Consider the following 17,077-nt stretch of genomic DNA (forward strand, 5'->3'; position numbering starts at 1 on the left):
GTTCGGGGGGGTTCGGGGGGCCCCGAGACTCTGCGCGGGCCGCGGCGGCGTGGAGCGCGTGGGGGGTGGGGGGGGGGGAGCCGGCCCGTCTGCTTTTGTCTGGCCCCGATCAGCCTGAGAGACGGGCTGAAATGTTACACTCCGTTAGAGGGGAGATATTGCTCTGTCCCTCCCTGCATCCCACCCCGGCGGTTCGTATGGGGGGGACGGAGCGCCTCCCCCACGTGTCCCCCCCTCCCCACATCCCCCCCCTCCCCGTGCGTCCCCCGCCACAGCTTTGCTTTTCTAATCACGCTGCAGATGTGCCTGATGGTGGAGCCGTTTCTGTGTGCTGAGAGCGGGGCTCCCTCAGGAACCCGGCAGACTTGCTTATGGGAGCTGTCAGGGAAAAGAGTGAGGGAGGGAGGGAGGGAGGGAGGGAGCGTGTGTGTGTGCGTGAGAGAGCGCAGAGAGAAAGGAGAGCAGGACTGAGGGGGCGGGGGGAGTGGACGAGGCTGGAAGCGCTCGAGCTATGAAAGCTGAGAGGCTTGAGCTAGCTGGGACCTCATTTTGTGTGTGCGTGGCGTGTGTGTGTGTGTGTCGTGTGTGTGTGTGTGTGTGGGTGTGTGTGTGTGTGTGTGTGTGTGTGTGTGTGTGTGTGTGTGTGTGTGTGTGTGTGTGTGTGTGTGTGTGTGTGGGTGTGTGTGTGTCTGTGTGTGTGGTGTGTGGTGAGCGTGTGTGTGTGTGTGTGAGCGTGTGTGTGTGTGTGTGTGCTGTGTGTGGTGTGGTGAGTGTGTGTCTGGCGGTGGTGTGTGTGTGTCTGTGTGAGCGTGTGTGTGTGTGGGGGGGGGCAGTGGGGGGGGGGTGCTGGAGTAAGTGGGGGGGTTGGGGGGTAAGGGGCCTGCTGGGGATTACGGCTCATTTTGTAAAGCAACAATGGAGGCACGTTTCCATCCTCCTGCTCTCCGCGCATAACAAACAGCACTTTGTGCCGCTGCCTGGCCCCTTCCCAGCCTGCACCTGGAGTCTTTTAACGGCGCGCAGTAAATAAACCTTTAATAAAACTATTTCCTTTTCCACCGCGTTTAATAATTAAGAGGGAACTTCTCCCCCGGCGCTTTCCGCCGATCCCGCTCTGTGCCCAGCGAGGCCGCGTCATGTGACACAGCGCTGCGGGGGGATCAGTTTATACAATATTAAGGGATCAATAGTCCTGTTCCAGTTAGGCGAGATCATTGGGCTTAGGCTTAATTGCGTGATTTGCATGGTGATGGGGTGCGGGGGATCTGGGTGCATGGTGATGGGTGCAGGGTGGTGAGGTTCTGGTGCATGGGGTGGGGTGGGGTTCTGGGTGCATGGTGATGGGGTGCGGGGGGGCTGGGGCTGGGTGATGGTGCGGTTCTGGGTTCATGTAGGGGTGGGGGTGGGTGGGGTTCTGATTGGCATCAACTCTGGTTCTTAAAGTGAGGCAGATTATCGGGGTTCAGATTGGCCCCCCAACTCTGAGCCTGAGGCCACGTGTCTGCTGCGCTGACCCGACCACCGTGTGTGTGTGTGGCCATCGTGTGTGTGCACGAGTGTGTGTAGGCGTGTGCAGCGGCTGTGTGCAAACGTGTGTGTGTGTGTGTGTGCGGACGCGTGTGTGTACGTGTGTGTGTGTACGTGTGTGTGTGTGTGTGTGCGGACGCGTGTGTGTGGCGGCTGTTTGCACGTGTGTGTGTGTGTGTGTGTGTGTGTGTGTTTGTGTTTGTTTTCTCACCACGGTGATGGAGTCATTACCCGCTCCCCAACGTGCCGTTATTTTCCAGCCCAACAGAGAGGACTGTCCAGGATGACAGAGAGCATTTCTCTCTGTTTCTCTCTCTCTGTCTCTCTCTCCCTCTCTCTCTCTCTATCTCTCTCTCTCTCTCTCTTCCTCTTCCTTTCTCCCTTTCTCTCTCTATTTCTCTCTCTCCCTCTCTCTCAGCAGTCAGTGGGCCTTTAAATGGTGCTGGGTTGAGGATGTGGGGGAGCCAGGGTGTGTTCTTGGAGGGGAGTGTTTGTGGGGTCTGTACCCTGGAGAGAACCCCCCCCCCCCCGCCTCACCCCCCCCTTCCCTTCAGGAACCCCGGCTGTTTGGCCACGCGGGCCGTAGATGTGAATAAAGAAATCTGCTGCCGCTTGTGCCTGATGTGTTCAGATTCTCCAGACGCCACGTGCGAAAGGGAGAAAGGGAAGAGGCGGGGCTTCCACCCGGCGATATAGTTCTAGTGACAGTGAGGGAAGACCCTCCGCTTCACTGATGGCCTGCAAGCCCCGCCCCCCCAGGAGCCCCTGAGACACCACCAGCACGGGGGAGGAGGGGGAGGGGGAGGGGGGGGGCAGGGTTTGACCAAAAAAAAAATGCTGTAACCAAAGGGTTTTGTGGTCCTCTTGCTGGTACAGAACAGGGCTCGTAAAGGTGCTTCCTCTGCCTGCAGAAATCAGCCCTGCTGGACGGCACTGATTACAGACAGAACACTGTGGTGAAACTGCTGCGCGTGTGTGTGTGTGTGTGTGCATGCGTGTGTGTGTGTGTGTGTGTGTGTGTGTGTGTGTGTGTGTGTGTGTGGGCACTTCTTTTGCTCTGTGTTTATCACACGTTCCCTCGGTCTGATTAATCTCCCAGCTGTCAGAATCTGCACATCATTGTTCGTTGTGTCAGGCCTGTTTAATCGCAGTGATGTAACCGCTTGGGCTGATCGTTTGGGCTGATCGTTTGGGCTGATCGTTTGGGCTGATCTATCTCACACGAGCTGCTGTGCAGACCACTGCTCAAAGAGGGGGTGTCCTGCTGTGCAGGTAGAACAGATTCAGCCAATGACCAGGAGCAGAACAGCCAGTGAGACCGTGAGTGTCTGTCGAGTTTGACTGAGCATCTCGATGGTACTTGACTGAGGCCAATTGAAACTCATTCCAAAATGCGCATTTTCAAGAATTATTCTCAAGCACTCTTGAGACTTAGGGCTATTTAATCTCTATGTTTACAGTCATTCAGCAGTTACTGGTTCCATGAGAGATGAATTAAATTATTGTGCTAATGAGTGTGGAGCTGTACAATTAAAAAGGCAAAGTGTCTGTCATTCCTACCCTATCATTTTAAGCCTTACTGTTAATGAAAGTGCATCAGCAGACACTGCAGCCTGAAGGCAGCACGTTTGGCTTTGAGTCTCTTTATTTGCTGCTCTTTTACTTTAAACGCGAGTAAAACTTTGCATTAAGACAAAAAAAATAACAATAAAAACATAAAGAGAACCGTAGCAGGGCATGCTTAAAGAGAAAGCATCTGACCTGGCTCTCTCTGGCCACTGCTGGAGGTGTGAGCATTGGCAGAGACCGGGGAAATAGTTCATCAATAACCACAAGGTCAGACAGTCGGTGCTGGCTGGAGCGCGCTCCGTTAGCCAGGCGGCAGCTGAGGATTTGTCGGGCTTGTAACGGCTTAAAGCAACAGCGCGCGGCTGCTCGCGAAGCCACGGCCTTAGGAAGGGGAGGGAGCCACCTGCTGGCCGCTACCGGGAACTGCGCCCAGCCCCTTTGCTGCGCGCTGTTCCGTGAAGCCTTCGTTCTTGCGCCGTCTTTGTGGTCGCGCTCGGAAAATCACATTGTGAAAAAATGCGCGTCTGAGCCAGCTCCGCGCGTGCTTTTATTTCGCTTTTTATGACTCGCATTCTTTGGGGTTTTGCACTGCTGTTGCCTAATTTGAAGAAACTCAGTGGAGTTTCTTAGATGGTAAAATGAGCAGATAAATAAGTCAGCTTTGTGGAGAGTGGTCGCGGTCCCTGTGAATGTGTTAGCACGCAGCCCGTTGTTCCGTGACTGTCCGCGTGCTGCTGGTACTGCGATCATTTAGAGGTTACGTCACTGCTCCCTCCAAGCAAAGCCGCTTTCAAAACAGGAACCGTTTACCTCTTTTTACCCCTGCAAGTCCGGGATTACATCACCGCTGACTCCAGATGAGGCAGATTTGAAAATGATTGTGACATATCCCGCTCCTCCTGGAAATGGGTTCGCAGAAGGTGTCCACTGGTTCCGTCCCGCAGAAAACAGAAACACCGTGTTCTTACATCAGGACGGTGTGGTCCCATCCGTCTTAAGCTTTTTGATTTTTCCTTTTCCCATCTAAAAAATGATCACTCTGAGCATCGAGCCGCCTCTTCAGTCTGATCAAAGACCTTCTCCCCACTCACCCCCCCACCCCATGAGTAATGAAGGAGTTAACAAACAAATAACTTCCATCTGGTGTAAAAAGCTGTTCTGTGGTTTTTACGAGCGCTCTAATTTATGGAGAGGACTGCGCTGGTGTGCCCTCCCAGGCCTGGAGCGCGGGTACCAGGAGCTCTGGTGTGCCCTCCCAGGCCTGGAGCGCGGGTACCAGGAGCGCTGGTGTGCCCTCCCAGGCCTGGAGCGCGGGTACCAGGAGCTCTGGTGTGCCCTCCCAGGCCTGGAGCGCGGGTACCAGGAGCTCTGGTGTGCCCTCCCAGGCCTGGAGCGCGGGTACCAGGAGCTCTGGTGTGCCCTCCCAGGCCTGGAGCGCGGGTACCAGGAGCTCTGGTAGCATAAAAGCTCTTTAGCTGTCTGGTGGAGTAGATTACATGCCCTCTGTCACATCCAACAGGAGTCCAGTGTGAGTGTTAGGAAGGAGCGTTATATGAGTGAGCGTTAGTGAGCGTGAGGAAGGAGCGTTATATGAGTGAGCGTGAGGAAGGAGCGTTATATGAGTGAGCGTGAGGAAGGAGCGTTATATGAGTGAGCGTGAGGAAGGAGCGTTATATGAGTGAGCGTGAGGAAGGGCGTTATATGAGTGGCGTGAGGAAGGAGCGTTATATGAGTGAGCGTTAGGAAGGAGCGTTTATGAGTGAGCGTGAGAAGGAGCGTTATATGAGTGAGCGTTAGGAAGGAGCGTTATATGAGTGAGCGTGAGGAAGGAGCGTTATATGAGTGAGCGTGAGGAAGGAGCGTTATATGAGTGAGCGTGAGGAAGGAGCGTTATATGAGTGAGCGTGAGGAAGGAGCGTTATATGAGTGAGCGTGAGGAAGGAGCGTTATATGAGTGAGCGTTAGGAAGGAGCGTTATATGAGTGAGCGTTAGTGAGCGTTAGGAAGGAGCGTTATATGAGTGAGCGTGAGGAAGGAGCGTTATATGAGTGAGCGTTAGGAAGGAGCGTTATATGAGTGAGCGTTAGGAAGGAGCGTTATATGAGTGAGCGTTAGGAAGGAGCGTTATATGAGTGAGCGTTAGGAAGGAGCGTTATATGAGTGAGCGTGAGGAAGGAGCGTTATATGAGTGAGCGTAAGGATGGAGCGTTATATGAGTGAGCGTGAGGAAGGAGCGTTATATGAGTGAGCGTGAGGAAGGAGCGTTATATGAGTGAGCGTGAGGAAGGAGCGTTATATGAGTGAGCGTGAGGAAGGAGCGTTATATGAGTGAGCGTGAGGAAGGAGCGTTATATGAGTGAGCGTTAGGAAGGAGCGTTATATGAGTGAGCGTGAGGAAGGAGCGTTATATGAGTGAGCGTGAGGAAGGAGCGTTATATGAGTGAGCGTTAGGAAGGAGCGTTATATGAGTGAGCGTGAGGAAGGAGCGTTATATGCAGCCCAGAGTGAGCGTTTTATACAGGCCTGTGTGAGAGTTATAAGTGAGCGTTATAGGAGTGAGCGTTATATGAGTGAGCGTTATATGCAGTGAGGTGCTTCCTGGCTCTGTGTGTGCTGGTATTTGTCACTGTGTGATGGCGATAAATACGGAGTGGGGGGTGGGGCGGTGGGGGGGCCTCCGATTTCTGCCTATTAATTCAGCCACCTGTCCGTTTAAAGCTGCAGGATGCTGTAAATTACCAGCAGGGCCGCGGTGTGTGATGTTTATTTGACGCTGAATACAATGATAAATCAGGCCACTGAAGCTGAACTGATAACCTTGAATGTGGGGCGTATTTCTGGTGACTCGCGATAATGTCGTAATTTGAGGTTGCTTGTAGCCCATGTGGTGGAGTGGGGGGGGGGGGGTTCTATGTCGCAAGACTTTCTTAGACACCCATCCCAACCAGTTCCAAAATCAATAGTCTGATCTGTTCTTTGGCCCTGTGACAGTGACTGGAGAATATGCTGTTTTGAACGTGTTCAGACAACCTGTGTAGATAATTGTTTAGCAAAGGATGACATAACCTTTGAGTAATGTAAACAGTGTGCAGATGCCAGCTTAATGTTCTTTGCTCGCGGGAACTGAAGGTTTTCTTTGTCTTGAGCTGGAAAGAGATGCAGGAAGCGAGTTATTGTGGCCTATTCTGATTTCCTCTGTTGCTGTCTAAACTGGACTGCGCATATGAAGTAAGGGTCTCTCCACACTCACACTTTCACCTCCTGCTGCCCCATTGGACAGATTTTAGGGAGACTTCTAGTTTAAGCTCCTCTCATTGGATCACTCTGTATTGGGTGGCTGTGATGTCAGGTGACCTGGAGCTGTGATGGCCTGAGGACTCCGCAGGCCTTGTCTCCTGCCGCACCAGTGCAGGCCCTGCGTTAATTTCCAGTGTTTGGTGGGATTGGCAGGTCCAGGAGTAACGGCCCCTCTCCTCTCCTCTCTTGCAGAGTGCTGAAGTTTAATGGCTTTCAGGTAGAGGCCCAACGACAGACAATCACAATGAACTCGATTCCGTCGATGGACAGGCATATACAGCAGACCAATGACCGCCTGCTGTGTATCAAACAGGTGAGTGACCTCACGCTAACGTCCGCCCGCGTGTGCGCGCTAGCAAGCGCCAGCGATTATCAGCCTGTCACTCACAGCCTGTCACTCACAGTTTAGGCTGCGGTGCCTTCCACCAAGCCACTGCCACTTAGCTTACAACACATAGCATAGAGCACATAGCACATATCATATAGCACACATAATATAGCACATAGCACACAGCACATAGCTCATAACACATAGCTTATAGCATATTGCACGTAGCACATTGCACGTAGCACATTGCACGTAGCACATAGCTCATAGCACATAGCATTTAACACATAACTTAGCATACAACACATAGCACGTCACTTAGCATACAGCACATAGTTTAGCTTACTACTCATAGATTTGGCAGGAGCTGTCCTGCATGCGGGTGCCAAATCGCTTTATCTTTTGCTTTTTAAATCTGGGAGCGAGTGCCAGTCGGGGCTTGTGTTTGAGCATCGCGTTCTAGGGGTGAATCTCCCTTCTCACCCCCCCCCCCCAATCTTTGACTTCATTTAGGAAGTATGCGGCCCAGTCCTGCGCCCCGGCTGTGTGAGGGGCGGGAGGCCCGTGTGTATTTATACTCCCTCTGAAGTGTTTCAGTGCTCGAGTTAAGCAGGCAGGCTTAGCCAGATGAGGGGAGGGTTAAAGCTCCCCCTCTCCCTCTCTCTCTCTCTCTCTCTCCCTCTCTCTCCCTCTCCCTCTCTGTGTCTCTCTCTGTTTCAGGCCAGTCTGATTCAGGGTGATCTGTTTCAGGGGGATCTGCAAGATTTGCATCTTTTTAGTGGAGTGCTTGGATTGTGCTGGGAGAAACGGGGGAGTGGGGGGGAGTGGGGGGACTGGGGAGAAACGGGGGAGTGGGGGGACTGGGGAGAAACGGGGGAGTGGGGGGACTGGGGGAGAAACGGGGGAGTGGGGGGACTGGGGGAGAAACGGGGAGTGGGGGGACTGGGGAGAAACGGGGAGTGGGGGGACTGGGGGAGAAACGGGGATGGGGGGACTGGGGGAGAAACGGGGGAGTGGGGGGACTGGGGGAGAAACGGAGGAGTGGGGGGACTGGGGGAGAAACGGAGGAGTGGGGGGACTGGGGGGACATGGGGGGATGGGGGAGAACGGGGGAGTGGGGGGACTGGGGGAGAAACGGGGGAGTGGGGGGGGACTGGGGGAGAAACGGGGAGTGGGGGGACTGGGGAGAAACGGGGAGTGGGGGGGACTGGGGGGGAATGTGGGAGAAATGAGGGGAACTAGGGGGAGAAATGGGGGGGGGCTGGAGGAGAAACTCGGGGGGGGGGGGGGGGGGGACTGGTTTTAGTGGAGCAGGTAAAGTCTGCTCTTTATCAGGGTAAACAAAGGAAGCCTTGGTGGTAGTGGAGCAGGGGGGGGGGGGCTGTCTTTGAAGCCCCCCTGGGCCGAGGGTGGGAGGAGGGGGGGGTGGGATGGTACATGCATGCGCCATCACCGCCGCGCTCTAAACCAAACAGGCTGAGCCTCCTGGGACCCCCCCCGCCCCCCCCCAGCTCATTCCTACTGCACATGGAGGCTTCTGACATTCATTTAAGAACCTCTCCCTGGGGCTCCTCTGTGCTGTAGACCTCAGCCCCCCACAGGCGGGGGGGGGCGGGGGGGAGGGGGGGGGGGGGTTTCAAGCGGGAGGCAGTCAGACGGGAAACGGAGATTTAACGGGCGACTGTTCCGCGCTCTGTCCCCTTAAAGGGGCCCTGCTCCTTTATCTGTGGGTTTGTGTTCGAGGGCCAGCACTGCAGCAGGAGGGCGATTCTCTGACCTGACCCAGACGAGAGTTCTGACCCGGAAACGAACCCGCTCGTCCCGACCGCGCCGCCATACCGCACCACACCTCCGCCGCGCTCCACTGCTCACCTCGTCCCAGAGCTGATGTCCCGGCGTCAAGCCGGTCGTTCGGAAACGCGTTGTTTGGAAACGAGGCGTGTTTTTCCGCTGTCAGCGCTGATGGCCGTCTGATTGGGGGATTAGAGCGCAAGCGCGGCTGATTTAAACGCAGCATAAACACGTTTCCCCGGCTGGGTCAGACGCGTTAACCCGCGTCCCCCAAACTTCAACAGCGCCAACGGTGGCGGTGCCGTGTGTGTAAACACGCCAATTACAATAAAACATGTAATTGAATCTCCATTCAGCTGATCTAATAAACAGTTAAGCTGTAGATAATTTAAATCATCCAGAGTGAGCCGGCACCCTCTAATAGAGGCAGCTTTGTGTGTGACAGACGATCTCGGTTTGGAGGCGAGTATAATAAATAGCATTTATGTCTTGCCAATTAGTCCACCAGTAAGCCCATTCACTGGTCTGCCATTCTCTTCAGAGCACAGAAAGATGATTATCAGGGGAGATCAGAACAATTAACTTGCTATCCTCTCCTCCTCACTGGTGTAGAATCTTCAAGTGATTAAAATAATTAAGGAAATATTGTTCACCAATCCAGTTGTTGGGTTTAATTAAAAATTCTCATACACAAATTCCGCATCTTGAAGGAATTATCTTTTTTCACGCTGCATGAGTAGAGACAGCCCTCCCTCCCTTTTTCCCTCTTTTTTTTAATATCCTCTGAAGACGTGACAGTTGTGCTCAAACAGGCAGGAGGAGCTCAAACAGGCAGGAGGAGCTCAGACAGGCAGGAGGAGCTCAAACAGGCAGGAGGAGCTCAGACAGGCAGGAGGAGCTCAAACAGGCAGGAGGAGCTCAAACCAGGCAGGAGGAGCTCAAACAGGCAGGAGGAGCTCAGACAGGCAGGAGGAGCTCAAACAGGCAGGAGGAGCTCAGACAGGCAGGAGGAGCTCAGACAGGCAGGAGGAGCTCAAACAGGCAGGAGGAGCTCAAACAGGCAGGAGGAGCTCAAACAGGCAGGAGGAGCTCAAACAGGCAGGTTTGGGCGGGCTCGGGCGGCACGCGGCGGCCTTCCAGTCCAGAGGGGCCCTGTCTCTTGGCCGCTGGTTAGGTTTGATTGGTGGGATTTGGCCGCTGGTCAGGTTTGATTGGTGGGATTTGGCCACACAATCAGGAACATCTGTGCTACGGCTCTGCCAACCGCCTGGCACCTCTGCCACCGCTCGCGCTGAGCTGGCACCCTCGCGGGCACCCTGGCGCTACCAGGCGCTCCTCGGGCAGAAACTGGCAACAACCGCCAGTATTGTTTTTTCCCTTTCCATGCATTTTTTTCCTTCCAAGCCTCGCTCCCTCCCTCTCTCTCTCCCCCTCCTTCTCCCTCTCCCTCTCTCTCTCCATCTCCCTTTCTCTCTGTCCCTCTCCCTTCTCCCTCTCTCTCCCTCTTTCTGTCTGTCCCTCTTCCTCTGTGTCTCTCCCTCTCCCTCTTTCTGTCTCTCTACTTCTCTCCGTCTTTCAATCTCCCTCTCTTTCTCTTTCTCCCTCTCTCTCTCTCCCTCCCTCTCTCCCTCTCTCTCCATCTATACCCCCCCAGAGCGTTTAACAGCACGTGTGCGTAGCCTCTGAGTTTCTGTAAAGGTAGCGTTGCTGACTGTAAGGCGCCTTTTTGTTTAGTTTCTTTCTCCCGGACCTTAGCTAGCAGTGGGATTGGTGCCGCTCAGATGCGGCCCTTCTCCTGACACAGATTCACGCTGTAGGAGACTGCAGTGCGCTGGGACCCGCTCATGAAATAAACAAGACTGGTTTCATCCGGTCCTTGTCAAATGAGGGCTTTGTAAATGGATATGAAAGCTTCCACCTCAAATTCTGACCTCTGCTGCCCCCTAAAGACGGCCGGGGGAAATTCAGAGCGGGGCCAGCGAGGGAGCTGCAACTGCAATGTGAAAATAAACACGAGCCGGTTTCGTGTGTCCTGACGAGCTCCACGTTTAAAACCACACACTGCTGCAGGACGGCTAACGGCTCAGTCTGCACGGCAGGTGTCTTACTGTCCCTGTGTGTTTATGCACCTCTCGTCTGTTTGAATAGGTGTAGCAGAATTAAACAAGAGCCCTAGCCCTTTAAATACCTGCTCTGGAAAGATCAGGGTTTTATGGTTTGAATTGAGCCGGAAGTGAAATCGTTCCTCGAAGGCAATGTCTGTTTGTCTGTCTGTCAGCCTGCCTCTCTGTCTGTCTGTCTGTCAGCCTGCCTCTCTGTCTGTCAGTAAGACAAATGAGCCGTGGACAGATCTGGAGGAGGGCTGCTCCAGTGACTGGCAGAGAGACAACAGAGACATTTTACAGGTATCAGGGATTGTGACAACAACAGCAAAAATAACAACAACAACAGCAGCCGCCGTGAGTGGAGGCCCCCCCCAGGCAGAGCAGCGCTCTTGTTGCCCACCCCCCCCCCCCCCAGAGCGGCGCTGTTGGTGCGGCAGGAAGTCATCACCGCCTCGCTGGCTTTTGTCCGTCGTCTGGCTCCGCAGTCTTTTTCTCTTTCTTTTTCTTTTTTTTTTTTTTAAACCTGCAAATCCTCGTCCTTTTGCCAGGACCTACCTGACCAAACAAAAGAGGGACTGGAGGACTGGATTAAGCTGGGAAAGGAATGCCGTTCGGAGACCCTGAAGGTCACAGGGCTCATTGTCAGAGGGAGAGCTATACTATGAGTTCAGTGGAATGGGGGGGGGGGTCCTGCGGCTATTCAGACAGGCTTCTCAGCAGACAGCCGACTCTGAGTGGTAATGGAGCTGTGTGAGGACCGGGCTGTGTTAACCTGGGGGAGCAGGGTCCTGAAGGGAAGAGTCCTTCAGCGCGACACAACCTCCTTACAGCGGCCTTCCATCAGCATGAGTAGTACCGTGATGATGCAGTCTGCTGTGTGTGTGTGCGTGCGTGCGTGTGTGTGTGTGTGTCTGTGACCGCTGGTTAGCTCAGCGCTAACGCTAACTCACCGCAGGCCGCCACACGCATACTGACCACACAGACTTTCGAACGGGGGTTTTTCAGAGGGCTACGGGGGAAGTGCAGTCGGCAGAACTCTGGTCCTCACGGCGTGTCTGTCCTGTTTCTCTGTCCTCCAGCACTTACAGAATCCGGCGAATTTCCAGACGGCGGCGACGGAGCTGCTGGACTGGTGCGGCGACCCACGGGCCTTCCAGCGGCCATTCGAGCAGAGCCTGATGGGATGCCTGACGGTAAGAGACCCAACCTGTCAACCTCCCCTCAGATAACCACAGCCCCCCATCCTGGCAATCCCCTTCAGTTAACCCCCAACACCTCCCCCCCAACCTGGCAACCCCCTTCAGTTAACCCCAACACCCCCCCAACCTGGCAACCCCCTTCAGTTAACCCCAACACCTCTCCCCCAACCTGGCAACCTTCCTCTCAGCTATCCTCAATCCACCCACCTGCCAACTCTCCCCTTTTAGCAACCTGCCAAGCTCCCAACCTGGCAACCTCTCTTCATTTACCCCCAAACCTGGCAACTCCACTTCAGCTAACCCTCAACCTTCCAACCTGGAACTCCCCCTGAGCTAACCCCCAAACCCCAATCCCCAAATCTGGTAACCCCCCAGTTCAGGTTCACTGGCGGGGCTTAGAGCAATACTCACCGTGCCCCTGAGGAGACCCCAGAGAGACCCCAAAAATGTATAGTTCTGCAAGGTCACAGGAAATCTGTGGAAAAACAACACAAGAACATGAGAATATATAATGATGAGAATCGGCCAGTCAGCCAGGCTGGGCTGAAAAGGCATTGACTTAACGTAGCACAACAACCCTCCTCCCCCCATCCCCACTGACAAGTGCTCAAAAACCTGACACTGCATTTGGCGAAAAACATTCTCCACAAACACAAAAACCCGAAGCTCAGTCGCGCCTTGCCCGAGCTGCGTTCTGTTCAGCCGCCTGCCTTGTTCCTTTGTTCTGTCTGTGTGGAAAGCAATTAGGTCTGTTTATCTTTTGTATCAAGAAGACAAAGAGCAGTGTTCTGTACCGAAGGCCTCAATGAGAATCTGTTGTGTTAATACCTGCTTGGGTTTGAGCTGAATCCTGTTTCTGGTGCCCTGAGCTCTGCTGTGACACCGCAGCCTGCACAGTTATGTGCCTTTCCTGACGAGCTCTTAAAGAACTCTGAGAAGGACGCAGAGAAGTCCGGACACACAGAGCAGTAAGTGTTCAGACCACCAAGTAATCAATGCTGTTTAAGTAATAAGGCTTCAAAGCTTTTAATTCCCCAGTTAAAACCCACACAGTTTAGCCACGCTGTATGAAGCCTGTAAGAGCATTTAGTCGTTTAATTAGTAGGCCCATAATAGTTTCCTCAAACATCCATACGTGCAAATTACTTTACATATTCCTCTTCTGCATTTATTAAGGGCTGTTTGAGAATTAGCAGGGAAATGCCTGTCAGCTGTGTGTGTGCAAGGCTGAATTTAATCAGTTCAGTATCAGCGGTCTTTATCCTCTTTGTGAAAAGCGAGTGAACGGTGTTTTGTAACGAAACACCCACCATTTAAGAGCAGGAATCACAGGAATGTTTGGTTGCACATTGATCTGTTCTGAAGCTTGTTGACCCACAGGGCATCCTGCTTAGAGACGTGCAGAGAGAAACGTTGGATAGTTGTTGAAGGTTTCCTCGCTCTGTTTTAGCAAGTCCTTAAAGCAATCCGGGTTTAATTGTTCTCATCCGTGTAATGAAGGGCACTAATAGATAGCTCCTCACACTGTGAATAAAAGTCTGTGGGCTGCAGGCCCCGCCCCTTGCCCGTACGGGAGTGCGCTGCGTGCCGTGTGAAGATTAAAGATGGCGGAGGATTTGAATGCTGGCTGACAGAGCTGTCAGTCACACTCCAGCCTGGGGCGAGCTGATTGGCCACGCGACTCGCGGTGTCGGAGCGCGGCGGCACGGAACACACGGAACTCGCGGTATCCCCCCGCCTTTTCAATCGCGGATCCAAAAAATAAAAAAAAAACGTTATTACCGCGCGGCTCTCTGCCGAAATTGCATTCCGGAGCTGCCTGATGATTTTTATTTTTTTATTTTTTTTTAACGTCTTCGCCAGTAACGGCTTTCTGCACACCGCCGCACGAAGAGGATGAAGTCGTTCGTTGTAATAATTTGTTTGTTTATTCCGTTCATGAGCTCCTGAGTGCGCTAGGCTATGTACGTTTTCTGTGCTGTCGTGCTTTAATATTCGTGAATGCATTTGTTATATTATTTTAATCGCCGTCTTTTGACCTTTTTCGAAGTTCAAAGCATCATCGAACCGGTGGTTTTATCTTCTTAATGTGCCACAGCGGGTGGTTTTTTTGCTCTTTGCATTTTGCTCATTCGATTTGTTTCCCGTAGTGAAAATCCCGCGGATTTTCCAGTTCCACACTGCGAAAGCTGCCCTTCAAGTTCGTAGGCCTCGGAAGCTTGGATTAGACTAATTACAAACGAATGTTTTACACATACATCCATCAGCGCGATGCTGAGTTCACCTTTTGCTCCTGTGCTTTAGTTTCAAAGGGCAGTGACAAGCAGACCTCGTAGACCCAGTCAGTGGAGGTCACGCACGTTGCCATGTTAAGTGTTCTCCTGCTGGTGTGCGACTGTGTTCACACAAACGTAGTGCTGTAATGATATGGCCCTGTATTCAGTCCGCTGACAGTGCAAACACAGGCTGGCTCCTTGACTTGTGATCTCACAGAATTGATACGGCACCAAGTAACATTCTCCCTCTGAATTAATATTGCTTTGCAGTTTCTGAACATTTAGACAGAGTGTATGCAGTTTAGAAAGCCCTGATTTATATTCTGTGAAATGTCTCTTAAAGATCTACTCCTTGCTCATGTCCTCTTCTTTGTAGACTCTCAACTCAATAACATGCTTGACATGCACGATAGGATTTTGGTTTTATTTGCATTCTTATACCAGGTATAAAAACATTAAGACTTAACTTTATATAACAGGTTACTTAGCTCACAATAGCGCTGCTTTATCCTATTGCATTATATTCAAGTTTTTAAAGGCTTAAACATGATTGCATTTGAACATCTGTAAGTGTATTGGTATTCACACATAATTTATTGTTCTCATTGTTTGCATAATTGCACACGTCGTGCTTGTTTTACCAGAAGACTCATGTTCAGCGTGAGCTTGCCAGATGAAATGCGGCTATTAACCAGGGGAACTGATGCCGGCTCGTCTGGCAGTACAGAACATTCTCTCACTTGGCAGAGATTTTGCTCGGAGTTGCAACAAGGAAATTGAAGTTGGCAAGAATCTGGAGATTGAGTCAGTCATGTGGCTGAAATCTTATCAGTTGCTAAAAATGAAAACATTTATAATTGTGCAACACAGCAGATATTGTTTGGCCTTCTCCTGGGTGCAATTAGGCATTCTGACGAGCACTGCATGCTGCTTTCAACTGACTCCGTTCAGCTCTCCTTCCTTATGAGATTATTTTAATTAGACGATGCACGCATATTAATCTTCTCTCCATGTGCAGTTGCTGTGGGTTTGGCAGAGGTGTGTAATTGTCTTTTTGTGGTGTTGGAAGTATCTGGGCTGTGCTCAGACGAGGTAGTGTGGCAGTTGGGATTCTTGGCTGCTGGTTGAATTGCTGCCGGATTCGACTTGGGCAGAAAGACCAAGCGTGCGCTTGAGTTTAAAAAACGTGTCTCCACCTCCACTGCTCTCCCTGCACCATAACAAGCTTCGCCTGTAAGGTCGAAAGGACTGAGGGGCTTCTGCTGAAGATAATAGAGATGGTAAATCAAGGCAAGATTTTCCACTTAATCATGATTTATAGCTCCTCTAGTGCCGTGTTGGGTCTGGCTTAATGTGCCCTCTCAGTGGGCATAAGTGTGGTGTCGCATCACTTGGCTCTTGTTTCTTTATTATTACACAAATGTTAGCCGCTCCTTGACTTTATTAGCAGTGTTACGGGACGTTACTACATTGCTGACATTGTCAGATCCGCGGATTCCGGTCTTGTGGGTGACACAAGTTACTCAATCATAGTAGTAATACACCCATAAGCCTGTGCTTTATTGATTAATGGAGCTTATTTATAGTGCTTTTGATCCATCCAATAGGCTGTGTTTTTTTCTTAACATCACCGAGTGTGATTTGATATTTCTTTAATCTTTAGAACTAGTTGTCAGGTGTTTCCTTGAATAGATTATATATCAAAGTATAAAACAACCCTTCACTGATGCTCATTTAAGGCTAGCACTACCAGATCAGCAACAGAAGAATGTTTCTGAACCTCTCTCACGTTAGCTTTTTGGTGAGGACTTTGCAGTAAACACACAAGAATAAGAGCGCACTGTCTTGACTGCAGTGTTGGCTCTCGTGTTTCCTGTGGGAGCTTGTTTAAGATGGTTAGGATGGCATAATTCTGTGCATCCTGTACAGATCTTAAAATATTCAGCAGCCCAAACACAGAATAAATCCAGGGAGCAGTAAAGTACAGTAATCCCCCCCCCCCCCCTCCTCGCTGTGGGACAGCCTATGTCATCTCAGAAGCGAAGGATCGTGCAGGACAGGAGAGAGAGAGTCGCGCTTCTCATTCCGCTGCCCGTCCCTGTCTTCATCCGAGGTGCTTCCTGGTTCTCCTCTCTCCTCCTCTCTCCTCCCGACGTGTGTTTCCCTGTTCCTCCTCTCTCCTCTGATCCTCTCTCTCCCCCGAGGTGTGTTCTCCTGAGTTCCTCCCTCTCTCCTCCCTCTCTCCTCCCTGACGGTGTGTTTCCTCGGTTCCTCCTCCTCCTCCTGATCCTCCTCCTCCTCCCGACGGTGTTTCCTCCTTCCCTCCCCTGTCTCCTCCTATCTCCTCTCCTCTCTTCCTCCTCTCTCCTGACGGTGCGGTCGTCTCCTCCCTCTCTCCTCCCTGACGGTGTGTTTCCTCCCTCTCTCCTCCCTGACGGTGCGTTTCCTCCCTCTCTCCTCCCTCTCTCCTCCCTGACGGTGTGTTTCCTCCCTCTCTCCTCCCTGACGGTGCGTCTCCTCCCTCTCTCCTCCCTCTCTCCTCCCTGACGGTGCGTTTCCTCCTCTCTCCTCCTCTTCCTCCCTCTCTCCTCCCTGACGGTGTGTTTCCTCCCTCTCTCCTCCCTGACGGTGTGTTTCCTCCCTCTCCTCCCTGGTCCTCCCTCTCTCCTCCCTGATGGTGTGTTTCCTCCCTCTCTCCTCCCTCTCTCCTCCCTGACGGTGTGTTTCCTCCCTCTCTCCTCCCTCTCTCCTCCCTGACGGTGCGTTTCCTGCGCAGGTGGTGAGTCGTGTAGCGGCGCAGCAGGGCTTTGACTTGGACCTGGGCTACCGGCTCCTGGCAGTGTGCGCCGCCAACAGGGACAAGTTCACCCCCAAATCAGCAGGTGAGACCCCGCTTCTCCGCCCTCTCCGTCGCGTCAGCAGACCCCGCCCACTCCCGTGGGACGAGTTCCGTTTGACCTGGTGTGACCCAGGATCTGCTAAAGC

General features: G+C 52.6%; 1 protein-coding gene across 5 annotated transcripts in view; it reads left to right on the plus strand.

Annotated features, from left to right (window-relative positions):
* The window catches only part of zmiz1a (zinc finger, MIZ-type containing 1a), a 143,741-nt gene that overhangs the window by 83,012 nt on the left and 43,652 nt on the right, over positions 1-17,077 (plus strand). For all 5 annotated transcript variants that reach the window (XM_064314448.1, XM_064314483.1, XM_064314457.1 and 2 more), the window contains exons 4-6: positions 6,586-6,706; positions 11,697-11,810; positions 16,869-16,974. In XM_064314448.1, coding sequence (XP_064170518.1) covers positions 6,638-6,706; positions 11,697-11,810; positions 16,869-16,974 — 289 coding nt within the window. In that variant the 5' untranslated portion in view covers positions 6,586-6,637. The remainder of the gene's footprint in view (positions 1-6,585; positions 6,707-11,696; positions 11,811-16,868; positions 16,975-17,077) is intronic.

This window comes from Anguilla rostrata, chromosome 2, assembly GCF_018555375.3.
Source record: "Anguilla rostrata isolate EN2019 chromosome 2, ASM1855537v3, whole genome shotgun sequence".
Classification (NCBI taxonomy): domain Eukaryota; kingdom Metazoa; phylum Chordata; class Actinopteri; order Anguilliformes; family Anguillidae; genus Anguilla; species Anguilla rostrata.